Raw genomic sequence first — 12,852 nt, 5'->3', positions numbered from 1 at the left:
TATTTTAAATTGTTTTATTGTGTGCTGTTTGGTTTTAATTTTTGTGAACCGCCCAGAGAGCTTCAGCTATTGGGCGGTATAGAAATGAAATAAATAAATAAATAATTTCCCCGGTGGCAAAAGGCAAGAGGGAATTTTTACCCCACCTGGAAACGACGACCACATCGGAAGGCAACATTCCCCATTTTTCAGCTGGTCTCGGTAGTCAAACAGCATGATGTTCACCCAGGCAATTGGGCAGTCCTGTCATACAGGGAGGCAATAAAGATGAGATCCATGTAACAGACATGACATCCTTTACAGCCGATCATAAGAACACTAGAAGAGCCTTGCAGGATCAGGCCAAGGGTCCATCTCGCCCAGCATTCTGTTCACACGGTGGCCAGCCACCTGCCCACGGGAAACCCACAGGCAGGACAGGAGTGCAACAGCATCCTCCCGCCCATGTTCTGCAGCAAGTGGTGTACATAGGCGTACGGCCTCTGATACTGGAGGCAGCACATAGCCATCAGGTCTAGCAGCCATTGATAGCTTTGTTGTTGTTCAGTCGTGTCCGACTCTTCGTGACCCCATGGACCGTAGCACACCAGGCCTTCCTGTCCTGCGCTCTCTCCTGGAGCGTGCTCAAGTCCATATTCATTGCATATTGATAGCTTTATCCTCCATCAATTTTTCCAGTCCTCTTTTAGAGCCATCATGGCTCTTTTAGAGCCATGGCTCTTTTAGAGCCATTCCATAGTTTGACTATGCGCTGTGTGGAGAAGAACTTCCTTTAATCTGTCCTGGAACTCCCACCAAGCAGCTTCATGGGATGCCCTGACCCCCCCGCCCCCAGGTTCTAGTATTACGAGAGAGGGAGGAAATGTCTCCCTATCCACTTTCTCCACACCAGGCTTCATTTTATACACCTCTGTCATGTCTCCCCTCACTCTCCTTTTCTCCAAGCTAAACAATTCCAGCTCTACAATATCCTTTTTTATGTGCGGTGACCAGAACTGTACACAGTATTCGAAGTGTGGTCACACCATAGGTTTATATAAGGGCGGTATGATATTGGCAGTTTTATTCTCAATTCCCTTCCTAAGTATGCCTAACATGGAGGTTGCCTTCTTTACAGCGGCCACACTCTGGCTGGACATCTTCATCGAGCTGCCCACCACAACCCCAAGATCTCTTTTTTGGTCAGTCACTGCTGGCTCAGATCCCATCAATTATGCTTGAAGTTGGGATTTTCCGCCTCAACGTGCATCACTTTACACTTGCTTACACTGAATCCCAATGCAGAAAGCACTGCAGCCTTAGTCATCCGCTTTCCCAACATTCCATTGTACCCGATGTAGTATCTGTCCGTTGAACAAGTAAGACGTCGACTGCAAGTCACAGCACCCAGACACAGAAGATGGGATGAGCGTGCACATGACTGCAGCCTGTGCTGCTTATTCCTTTAACCCTGAACCTTTCAGAATGTTAATCGGTCTTGAGTTTTTCATTACTTCTTTTTTTAACAAAAAAATTCGCATCCACAAAAGCTTCTGCCGGAATAAATGAGTAAGCCTTTAAAGTGCCACATGATTCGTGGTCGTTTTTGCTGCAGACGACTATCACAGCTACCCTCTGGTTCTTTTTTTAATGTCGCTTTGTTTCTGGTGCGCTACAGACTGCAGGAATATTCTTCCCAATTTATAGCTCAGTCCCTTAGCCGCTAGGCTACCCCTCGGAGGTGACCGTTAAACTGGTTAAACTGGTATAAAACAGTTTGCAGTGTAAACAGGGCCGAGAGATCAACCCGACTACAAACATTTTTTCTTTTGCAATGTTTGTTTCCGACATACGTCAAAGAAAATAATAATAAAATTATTGGATCGTTCCACCTCTCTTCCAACGTTTCAGCCTCTTTGGAAAGTTATCAGAAATGACCTACACCAAAAAAACAGGTCAAGGGACTTGGCTGCCGAGCGAGCACAAAACTATGAGGTATTTGGTGGAGAAGGTCCAAGAAGCAGATGACTCAGCATCTTCACAGGAAGCGGAGAGAATTACTGCTGCATGACACAGCAGGCAGGGGACAGAAAACGCCGCCAAAAGGCTATCAGTCTGCCCAGCTCCTGTAAGCGCAATGCTTCGCTCCGTTTCTTTTTTCTTGGTAGCGTATGCTTTGGCGGCCCCTCCCTGAGCTTCTGGGACGGGGAGAATTTTCCAGGCAAGATTACTGCAGCCAGTTCAAACATCAAACATTTTGCTAGGTTTCTGCAGTTTTGTCGAGGTGACAAAGAGACCTGTGACACCTGGAAGACTAATTAACTCTAGCTGGAACTTCTGACGATCGTCCGTCAGATACAAAGGGTATGTTTTATGGGAGTTTAAGCCACGCATGTGAAATAGTAGGCTTTGGTTTCGGCCAGTCATCAGCCCTCCAGATGCCACAGGTCTCTTTGCCTTGGGTGCTGTCAAAGACTACAATATTTGAAGGTTCCTCCATGTTGTTGTTTGTTTTTAAATCCTGCAAGATTTATTTATTTATAATATTTATATACCGCTCCACATCAAAAAATTTCAGAGCTGCGAACAGCAAAGATAAAAGAATAAAACACCATGTTAAAACAATTAAAACATTTTTAAAAAGAAACAAGTTCTGATAAGACGGAATTTAATAATAATAAAGAATAAAGCTAGCACATCAAAGAAATAAGTTACAGTTTAGTCCTCTCCCTGCTATTTTAGATTTCTGCTTGCAGTGAGGTTTGGTTTTGGTTTTTTAATGGGGGCAAACTTTCCAAAATGGTACTCTCCAACCACCACTCTGCAGTCTGGTGGTATATCCCGTTCTATTCCCACAGGACTGCACCACCCCATTCCACTGCTTATGTCAGTGCAGGAGACTTACAGCTTTCTTGGACTTCTTCTTGGTGGACCGGGCCTTCTTGGCTTTCTCAACCACAGAGTAGAGGGCTAAGCAGAGACGGGCCATGCGAGGAAGGTCGCAGACACTGATCTCAAATTCCAGCCTCTGGCCCCACACAGGTTCCGAGCAAACGCCCACTTCCGAGCTGGACACCATTTTGCAGAGCATCTCATGGCCGTGGTACAGGCCCGCCTGGACCACCAGCTGAAAAAAAGGGAGACAGGTCAATGGTAGGCAAGTCCTGCAGCCTCACAGCCTCATGCATTTTGAAAGAGAGATGGAGGCTTTTCATTGGGGGTGTACGCATTTTATGAAATTCCATCTGGGTTTCACAGATTGTCAGCTGCCTTTCCTTCCATCGTCCGCTCGTTGACAGAATCAGATTTTTTTCCCCCAATTCCCCAAATTTGCTCAAATTCACACCTGTGAAAATGCACAAATCCCCCCAAAATGTGCATTTTCATCCTTTAGCCTATGGGGAAAATGCACATCTTCAGCCAGCGTCTTTTAATTTTACATATTTTTCTACAACTAAATTTGCATAAAATTCCAGAAAGTCAAAAAACTGGACCAGAGGTCCACGGAATCCATGTGGCTCGGGAAAAGCCAGCCCACTGCAGAACTCGCAGGCCAGATTCATAAAATTCCACTGCAGATTTCTCCGGTATCGCTACTTATGATGCATGTAAATCCAGCAAAGGAAACAAATAGCATTTGATGTTTTACCATTTGGGGGCAGGGGGCTAGACAAAAGAGGGCCTGAGCATAATGGCTTCATTTATTTATTTTCAACATTTGTATACCACTCCACATCTAAAACAGATTCCAGAGCAGTGAACAGAAAAGGTAAAATGATAAAAAGTTCATACACACATGCCTTGCTTATGGACTTCTCAGAGGCATCTAGCTAGCCACTGCCAAAAACAGGAGACTGGGTTAAGATCCACCCTTGCCCTGATCTAGCACTGCCCTTCTTACATCCTTTATACATAGGCCTGCTCTACACCTGTAGCAGGAGAAGAGGACAGAACCCTGAGATGGCAGAGAGGACTGTACCACATCAGACTGAAAGCCTGAACTTAATTTTATTTATTTGAACTTTAACTGGACTTTATTTATTTATTTGTTACGTTTCTGTGCCTTTTCCTCCAAGGAGCTCAAGATGGTGCATTTTACTCCATTTACCCTCACAACAGCTGTGTGAGGTAGGTGAGGCTGAGAGTCAGTGCCTGACCCAAAGTCACCCAGTGACCTTTCATGGCCAAGTGGGACTAGAACCCGGGTCTCCCTGGTCCAACACTCAAACCACTACACCACACCAGCTCTCAGGCAGAAAAGGAGCCCTTGACGGAGCAAAGTTCTAGTGCCATCTGCTCGTTTCAGTGCCAGTTTTCTACATTTATTTATTTTATTTTATTTATTACATTTATAGCCCACCTTTTTTCCTCCTTAAGGAACCCAAGGCGGCAGGAAGGTGCAAAGTTTGGGGTTTGAAAAGAAAAAATGAATGCAGGAAAGCATTCAAAAAATGTGGCCAGACACATGGGGCCTGAAGTTTCTAAGAACTTGTTTTCTGCATACTGCCGATCAACATCACGCCCGCCTCTTCCTGTGGCGAGACGTTTCCTGCGTCCAGCCCAGGGCTGAATGAAAAGGTTTCGTGTGGGCTGGTAGGGGAAGGAACCGTCACTTGACTTCTGGCTTTGATCTCCACGTTATTTAAATGCAAGCAGTAAACAACCCCGACGCAGGAAAAGGAAAGAAGCCGCAGAGCGTCTAGCCGAGACAGCGAAAGCAAAGGGAGAGGCGGCCAAACAACGCAGTACCTTCATCCGTTCATCCGCGTTCACCTTGCTGGCTTGCACCAAGTCGATGTAGTACGGCTGCTCAAGCGACCACAGAGATACGGAGGTCGGCTAACGCGAGGGCGGGGAAAGGAAAGGCCACAGCTCAAGATTAGCAGTTGTGCACAAAAGCGGCTCATTTATCTCCCAAGCTAAAGGCTGACATGGAACCCCAGGACCGCGGGCCAAATCCGGCCCGCCACAGTTCCCCAGATGGGCACGCCCCTTTCTCTGGTCCCACCCCCTCTCCCACCCGACCACCAATCGTCTAGTGGTTCCCAGATTTTGCGCAGTCCCCCCCCCCAATTCTACAACGTTGAAATGGCGTAGTTACTGGGCAGCAAGAACTTTAAGCTAAAATACGGTGGTGTGTTTGTTTTTTGGCCCCACCTCTTTTGCATTTGGCCCCTCCCCTTTTGCATTTGGCTCCGCCCACCACTGGAATGCGGCCCCTGAGAGCTTCTCTGAAATGGGATTTGGCCCCTGGGCTGAAAGAAGCTCAACGCACATGACAGAGATGTACGCCAAGTACAGGGATTTTATTTAAATCACGTCATTACATCCACGCAAACGCGTTTATTATGTTTGCTACCCCACCCTTCAGTCAAATTACAACAAGTTATCCCAACATCAACCCTGGGGGGCAGGTTACATTGAGAGAGAGAGAAAGGGACTTGACCAAATTCAGCCACTGAGATTGATGGCTAGGCCGGGATTTGAACTCAGGTCCCCACCCCCTGCTAGCCACGTTTTAAGTTCCATCATTCTCCATCCCAGCCCCCAGGCTGCATTGGACTTTTCTAGTTTCAAAGGGGAGACGAGCTGGTGCCAACAGCGACAATCCAGAATACGCAATGCTACCTGCATTGTTATGTTAATTATGATCATTATTACATAGATTTCTTAGCTGCCATTCAAAACTATAGTCTTCCCAACCATACTGGCATGCTAGCAACTTAGAAACTGTGCAAGTACAATATCATTTCCAGAAAAGGGGCAGGGACAAGCCCAAACATCATGTGGACTAGAAGCTTCACATGTTCAGTTTCAGAGATGGGGAAAAACACAGCGTCTGGATGTGCCCTTCCTTGTTTATTTGGGATGAGATGATGTAGGGCAGCAGTGGGAACCTGCCTTACCTTTTTCTTGGGGACTGGAGGAGGTTTGGTGCCCCCTTTAGGTGGGGGAGCAATCCCATTGGTCTGTTCTTCCCACAAAGCCAGGATGGAGGAGGAGTGCACCATGGTGAGGTGGGGCAGGAGGCCACGGTGTAGGCAGTCCCGGATGTACTGTGGGAATGGACCAAACAGAATTAATGGATGTAACAAAATTTCCAAAGCGAAATGAGTTTAAGGGAAAAGGCAAGGCCATTGGGAAAGGTGGTGAAGTCAGGGCAGGGAGTTCAGATTATGATCTCAAAGAAGAGTTCTAGCGAGTGCATCAGAATTCTGAGAACCTGGGTGTTTCTTTTTTTAGATCAAGTTCCTAGCCCCCATGAGAAAAAAACATGTGGGTTGTTTCCAAGAAACGACTGAGAAAACAGAAGGGGGTTTGGGCATGGCTTCCAGAACACAGGAAGTCCCTCTGCTGTTTCCTTCCCGACGCCAGCTACACCTTAACACTCTGGTTGCTGGGTGGCATGAGCCGAGTGGTTCTCCTTGAGATCATAAGGACTAGAAGTCCACTTACATATGCAGTTGTATTGACTGTAGTAAGCTGCTGGGAAGGAAGCAGAAAACAGCGGAGGAATGGTGCCAAAGATAAATAAATAGAGGTCGGCCTTGCTGTTAAAAAATAACGCAGTGACGTGAACGTCCAGATGAACAGTGCATCTGTGACCATACAGACTCCCAGATGACTTCTAGAAAGAGCAGCTTCAACTCCAGGGATGGGGAACTTCCAACCAGAGGGCCAATGTGGCCTGCAGAAGGCTGGGGGGAGGGGTCATCCACACACACACCCCCGATTTCAGGTCCTGATCCTGTGCTACTCCTCTCTCACCCAGGGAGCAACGCTCCATGTGAACAAAGCAACAGCCCATGAACCTGCGCCGAACGCGAGCGGATCCACAAAACAGCAATAGACAGAACTGGTTCTGAACATGTGCAGAGTGATTCCCCCCCACCCTTTACCACCCTGGAATGCTTTCTCCCAACAGATAATGCACGGAGCTCAGGGGAAGAGACCCCCCTCTGCACACGGGAGGGGGGGGTCCCAGGTTCGATCTCTGCCATCGCCAGTTAAAGGGACAGGTAACAGGTAACGGTGGGATACCTTTCTCTGCTCCAGAGCTGCTGGTAGACAGCACTGAGCTAGACAGACAAAGAGCTCTGTGGATGCCACAAGTAGAAAACAGCTCTCTGTTCAAGTGGCAGGCCTGGGCCTTGCAGCACGGCGAGGGCGGCCCCTCCGGAGAGCCAGCAGCCCGCCCACAGTGCCCCAGCACCAAGAGAACCCAGAGAGGGGCGTGCGCACCTGGAACTGGTACAGGGGATGATTCCCATAGAGGTATTCATATTTCCCGTTAATCTGCAGCGTGTAATCCTCCGGGCTGTTCACTCGCTGGTGGCGGAAAATGGTGGCTTGTTTCTTGATGGCGTAGCTCATGAGTGTGGCAGGGAAATCCTTGGGAGAGATCTGGAAGGTGAAACTTTCCTGCAGGCCCAAGGGGAAGAACACAGTATTTCATTTGGGGCCCATTTTGTTTGGCAAAGCATGACTCAGGAGGGAATCTTTCCTTTCTCCCTGTCTTTCTTTTCTCTTTCCCCTTTCCTTTCTTCTTTTCCCCCTTTCCTTTCTCTTTTCCCATTTCCATTCTCTTTTCCCCTTTCCTTTCTCTTCTTCCTTCCACTGCTTTCCTTCTTTCCCCATTCCTTTCTTCTCTTCTTTCCCCTTCCGTTCCCTTCCTCTTTCCCCATTATCATTATTTCATTGACCTTGTTCAGACATCACACTTCAGCCTGCCTTCGCACATTCCAGACGTTTTGAACCACGATGCCCAGCATGCCTGACCACTGGCCACACTGTCTGGGGCTGATGGGAATTGCAGTCCAAAACATCTTGAAGGCACAAGGCTGGGGAAGCCTGCACAAAGCCAGAAAGCCAGGACACGAGCACCCAGCTTTGCTGCTCCCTGTGAGCAAGTGAGCCAGCCAAACAGGACTCGGCACTTGAATATCATTTCCTGTGATGTGCAAACGGAGCTACGTTCACACAAACAAGATGGGATTTGCTTGATTCAGTCTGGGTTTGCATGTCACGGGAAGCTAAGAACATACGAGCTGTGCTGGGTCAGACTGAACGCTTATCTAGCCCAGCATTCTGTTCACACAGTGGCCAACCAGCTGTCGACTAGGAACCCACGAGCAGGGCATGAGCGCAACAGCACCCTCCCGCCCATGTTCCCCAGCAACTGGTGCACACAGGCATACTGCCTCTGATACTGGAGGTGGCACAGAGCCATCAGGCCTAGTAGCCATCGACAGCCTTCTCCTCTGTGAATTTGTCCAACCCCCTTTTAAAGCCATCCAAACTGGTGGCCATCACGATGTCCTGGGGTAGCGAATTCCACAGTTTAACTCTGCGTGGTGTGAAGAAGCCCTTCCTTTTGTCTGTCCTGAATCCCCCAACATTCAGCTTCATGGGATGACCCCACTGAGTTCTAGTATTATGAGAGAGGGAGAAAAATGCATCCCTGTCCGCTTTCTCCACACCAGGCAATGTTTTGTACACTTCGTATTTTAAGTAAAGGAATAAAAACAAAACTGTAGATTGTAAGACCCTCGGGGCAGTGACCTATCCTCTTGTATTCAGTAAGGCGCAACTATGCACACTGACAGCGCTATAACGGGGTGAAGAACTTCTTTCAGCACAAGGCCTGAATTCCATTTTGCAGAAGCTGGAGGGGGGGTGTTCCGGGGGGGCATGGCCATAGGCAAAAGGGGTGGAGCCCAAAATAGCAGCCTATTTTAGCTTAGAGCTCTTACTGCCACGAATTAAGCCTTAGGACAGGCATTTCAGCTTTGTCGAATGGGGAAAAAACAGCAAAAGCCCGGAAATCAACAACTCATCGGAGGTCGGGGAATGGGGCGTGGCCAGATTGTGGCCCCAGATGGACCTGAGAGGTTGTATAACTATATATATAAATTAAGTGAATACTGTTATTTTAAGTTGCTGGGATACAAAAGACTCTGGGATTTACCCCTCCGGATTCGAATTTGACGTTGACGAAAATGCTCTTGTTGGGCACTTGAAGGGGGCTGCTTCTTCCCAGGCCATCAGCCAAGGGTTCGAGTTGCACCGGGAAGCTATACTCCATCCAGGCCTTCCAGCTCAGCTGCCATCGCCTGTTTGCTCTCTCCTCGCAGAACTGGTGCATCTTGGCACGGAAGTCGTTCACTTCCGGGTCGTTCAGGGAGTCAAACTCGTGCAAACCTGAACAGGAGAGAGCCACACATGTCTAAAATTGTACCGTATGCTTTGTGCTGGGGTGAAATGCCCATCCAGGATGCAGAATTGGGTAGCAACACCACTCAAAAAAAGAAGAAGGGCATCTTTTTACTAATTTACAATGTTAAGTTCCTAGTCCTCATGTAGGTGCTGAGGAAAAGCTTGAATATGCATGGGGCATGCCTGCCCAAGAGTCATAAACCCGAGGGGATTTGAATGGGAATTCTAGGTGTCAATAGAGGTAATTGTTAAACCTGACAAAGATCTCTCTTTCACCATCCTATGCTCATAAGACACACTGTGTCAAAGACATCTCAAAACACACACTCACATACATATATATAGGTTTATTTAACATCTAATATTTGATAAAGACTTCAGAAGTACGAAATCACACTAAGGATGATTGTTCAGAATGCAGAGCTTTAAATATACCAGGATGTTATCTCAGATTTGGAATAACCCAAAGCCTAAATTCTATGGGGTCTCAAAGACCCCCCAATGCCTTTCTCGGGCACTTTTTTCTTTCAACTGAAACCCCCCTAAGCTACAATTAAAGAACGAAAACCTGAGTGGTTAATGCCAACTGATCTGAACTCAAAATATTCCTTATGCAGTTAAGAGGGGATTTTTGCCATGTTGATTGACTTCCCCTCCCCTAAATTTCGGATGAACAACTGCCCCTTAATGCAAGCGTAATGAAATCCTCACACTAAAATGCTTGCTTGCATTGGGCGCACAGCGCTCTGCCGACACATGCTGCATTAAAACCCTTGAAAAAAGCACGGGGTGCGAGTGCGAGTCTCCCCCACCCCTAGCATAAATTCTCATTATTGTTTTATCACTACACCGTCCTTCCACCTTTTCTCCAAAACAAGCACGACGGTGCCTGCTTCCCTACTTTTATGCTCAGAACAGCCCTGCGAGGTAGGTTCGGCCTAGGTCGACAAACAGCAGTCGCCCGGTAAAGCTTTGCAGCCAGCAACCGCTGTGCAACGTGCGCATCCGTGGCGCAACTGACCCGGAACCACGGTCCAGATGAGCACATGCTCTGTGTTTGCGCTTCCTCATGTACCCAATACAGAAACACGGGTAGCTGGCCTGCTCCCTTCGTTTTAATCAAACACCGTTTTGCCTCTTGCCCAGAGGTGTGGAACCGTTTCAGAGCAGCTCTCGGGGGCCGCATTCCAGTGGTGGGCAGGGCCGAAGATCAAAGGGGCAGGACCCAAAAGACCCACGTATTTCAGATTGGCGTTCTTATGGCCAGTAACTAAGCCCTTAGGAGAGGCATTTCCACCTTTCAGAAGGGGCAGGGGGACTGCCCAAGAGCCGGGAGCAACCACACGATCAGAGGTCATGGGGAAGGGGCGGCCGTCTCGGGGAGGGCGGATTTGGCCCCTCGCTCCAGCTCTCGCCATGACGCAGCCTCACCTTTGCCGATAAGGAGGCTGATCTGGGAGTTGATCAGCTTCTTCGCCCGGTCGCCTTCACGGGCCACGAGCCGCAGGACCGGCAGGAAGGGCTGGATATCGCAGAGGCGGCGCTGCTCATCCTCCAGCTCTTGCTGTTCGGCCGCCTGGTTGATGCAAGTGAAGACGTAGGACTCCGGGTCACTGAGCATTTGGAAGAGGGGCTCGTACTGGGCATGGTGCCAGACCACCTGAAACATCGGGAGAAGGGAGGCCACCTTGTGAACCAGGTCAGGCGGTTTGTCTTTGTCATCTGGAACCTTCTGTTCTGACTAGCAGCGATTGCAGGAAGAGATGAATCTTCCCCATCACTTGCTACCTGAACCTGGGCCCTTCTGTGTGCAAAGCAGGGGCTCTTACGGTCCTTCCTCCTCACCAAACAAAAGTAAGTTTCCCGTCCTCATGATTTCAAACTAAAGGCTGCTTGAAATCCGAAAGTAGGAAGGCGTCAGGGATTGAACCTGGGATCTTCTGTATGCAAAGCAGGTGCTCTATCAATGAGCTATGGTCCTTCCCCCACACCAAACAAAAATAAGTTTCCAGTCCTCATGATTTCAAACAAAAGGGTGTTTGAAACAGGAATACAGGAAGCTGCCAGGGATTAAACTTGGGATCTTCTGCACACAAAACAGGTGCTCTGCTACTGAGCTTTGGTCCTTCCGCATGCTCACCTCCCAATAAATAAAGTTTCCAGTTCTCATGATTCTAAATAAAGGGTTGCTTGAAATACGAACATAGGAAACTGCTGGGGATTGAACCTGGGATTTTCTATATGCAAAACAGGTGTTCTACCACTGAGCTACGGTCCTTTCCCACTCCCTCAAATAGATTATGTTTCCAGTCCTCAGCATTCTGAACAAAGGGTTGCTTGAAATAGGAACATAGGAAACTGACAGGGATTAAACCTGGGACCTTCTATATGCAAAGCATGTGCTCTGATGCTGAACTACAGACCCTCATAGCACAGAACAGTGATCGCAGAACAGAACATGATCTCAGAACAGTTGGGCCCACCAGCTTCTACAGCTCAACGCTTCTACACTTCTAACCAGAAAGCTTTTACGCTTCTGCAAGCAAGATCCATCAGTTTTACAGATGTCCTGCTCCTGGTGGAGAGGAAAACTGCTAGAACTGGTTTGTTGATGTGGACTGACACCGCTGCCTGCATTTTTGGGCTCTCCTTGGGGGAGTGGCTATGGGGATTGTCATGATGAACAGCCGCACCTCGAAGGTGACCACTCCACCAAGGCATGTGTCTGTGTGCGCACGTGTGTGTCGTTTGAGTATGACAATCAACCACACTGGAAGCTGTGACTGGCCTACATAGGTCAGTACTTGCTGCTCTGATTGGCAGTAGATCTCCAGGGGGGCGGAAGTGTCCCCGCCAGAAGTCTTTCCCATAACCTGCAACCTGACCCTTTCAACTGGAGATGCTGAGGATTGAACCTTGGGATGTCGCACAGAGGGAAGGCTGGGGTGCCGATGTTGCAGTGTGCGCGCATCTTCGGTGCTTCCTGTTTTTGCATTATTATTATTGCTGCAACGGATGTATCGTTTTCAATTTGTTTGATGTCCTTTAAAAAAATAAAGCACCCATGGCAAGCCGCTGCGATCGTTTTTCCACAGAAAAACGGGATATAAATAATTTTTCAAAACAGAAACTGAACTTGCTAAACATCAGCAAGGCAGGACTGAAACACACTCACCAAGCTGTGACCCTGGAGTTGGATCCAAACTTGGTCATTAAAGGAGACCCATGGAAATCGAGGGGACTTAAGTTACTGGGGACTTACTTACGTCCCATTGATTTCAATGGGACCGCTCTAAGTGTGACTGGGAGTGCAATCCTATCCACGTTTAGACAGGAAAAACGTCCTACCACTGCTATCCAATTTAGATAGGAAAAACGTCCTACCTACAAATGTCCTACTAGGGGCATGCTGGGAGTGGTAGGACTTTTTTCTGTCTCAACAAGCATAGGACTGTGACTTAAATCTGGATTTAACCCCTGATCTTGAAAAGGGGATGTGCAACCCATCTGGCTTGCCAAACCCTCAGTGCCTCTTGCTAGTCTGGACCAGGTTTCAGCTGCTGTACATAGAGGCCTTTTGTTAAGAGCAAAGATGGCGAATCTAGCGGAGGGATCCGGAACGTCCGGCCAGCGGGAAGTCCCCGTCCAGCCCACCAG

The 12,852-nt window shown here is 48.3% G+C and overlaps 1 protein-coding gene across 4 annotated transcripts in view; it reads right to left on the bottom strand.

Annotated features, from left to right (window-relative positions):
- The window catches only part of PIK3CD (phosphatidylinositol-4,5-bisphosphate 3-kinase catalytic subunit delta), a 44,405-nt gene that overhangs the window by 23,280 nt on the left and 8,273 nt on the right, over positions 1-12,852 (bottom strand). For all 4 annotated transcript variants that reach the window (XM_084821776.1, XM_084821773.1, XM_084821775.1 and 1 more), the window contains 7 exons: positions 10,627-10,855; positions 8,948-9,180; positions 7,222-7,401; positions 5,886-6,035; positions 4,729-4,818; positions 2,885-3,106; positions 147-243 (listed from right to left, as the gene is read on the bottom strand). In XM_084821776.1, coding sequence (XP_084677902.1) covers positions 147-243; positions 2,885-3,106; positions 4,729-4,818; positions 5,886-6,035; positions 7,222-7,401; positions 8,948-9,180; positions 10,627-10,855 — 1,201 coding nt within the window. The remainder of the gene's footprint in view (positions 1-146; positions 244-2,884; positions 3,107-4,728; positions 4,819-5,885; positions 6,036-7,221; positions 7,402-8,947; positions 9,181-10,626; positions 10,856-12,852) is intronic.

Source organism: Heloderma suspectum, chromosome 15 (assembly GCF_057233095.1).
Source record: "Heloderma suspectum isolate Gila_16-S chromosome 15, 16-S_ref, whole genome shotgun sequence".
NCBI lineage: Eukaryota > Metazoa > Chordata > Lepidosauria > Squamata > Helodermatidae > Heloderma > Heloderma suspectum.
This window is presented reverse-complemented; position numbering and strand designations above follow the sequence as displayed.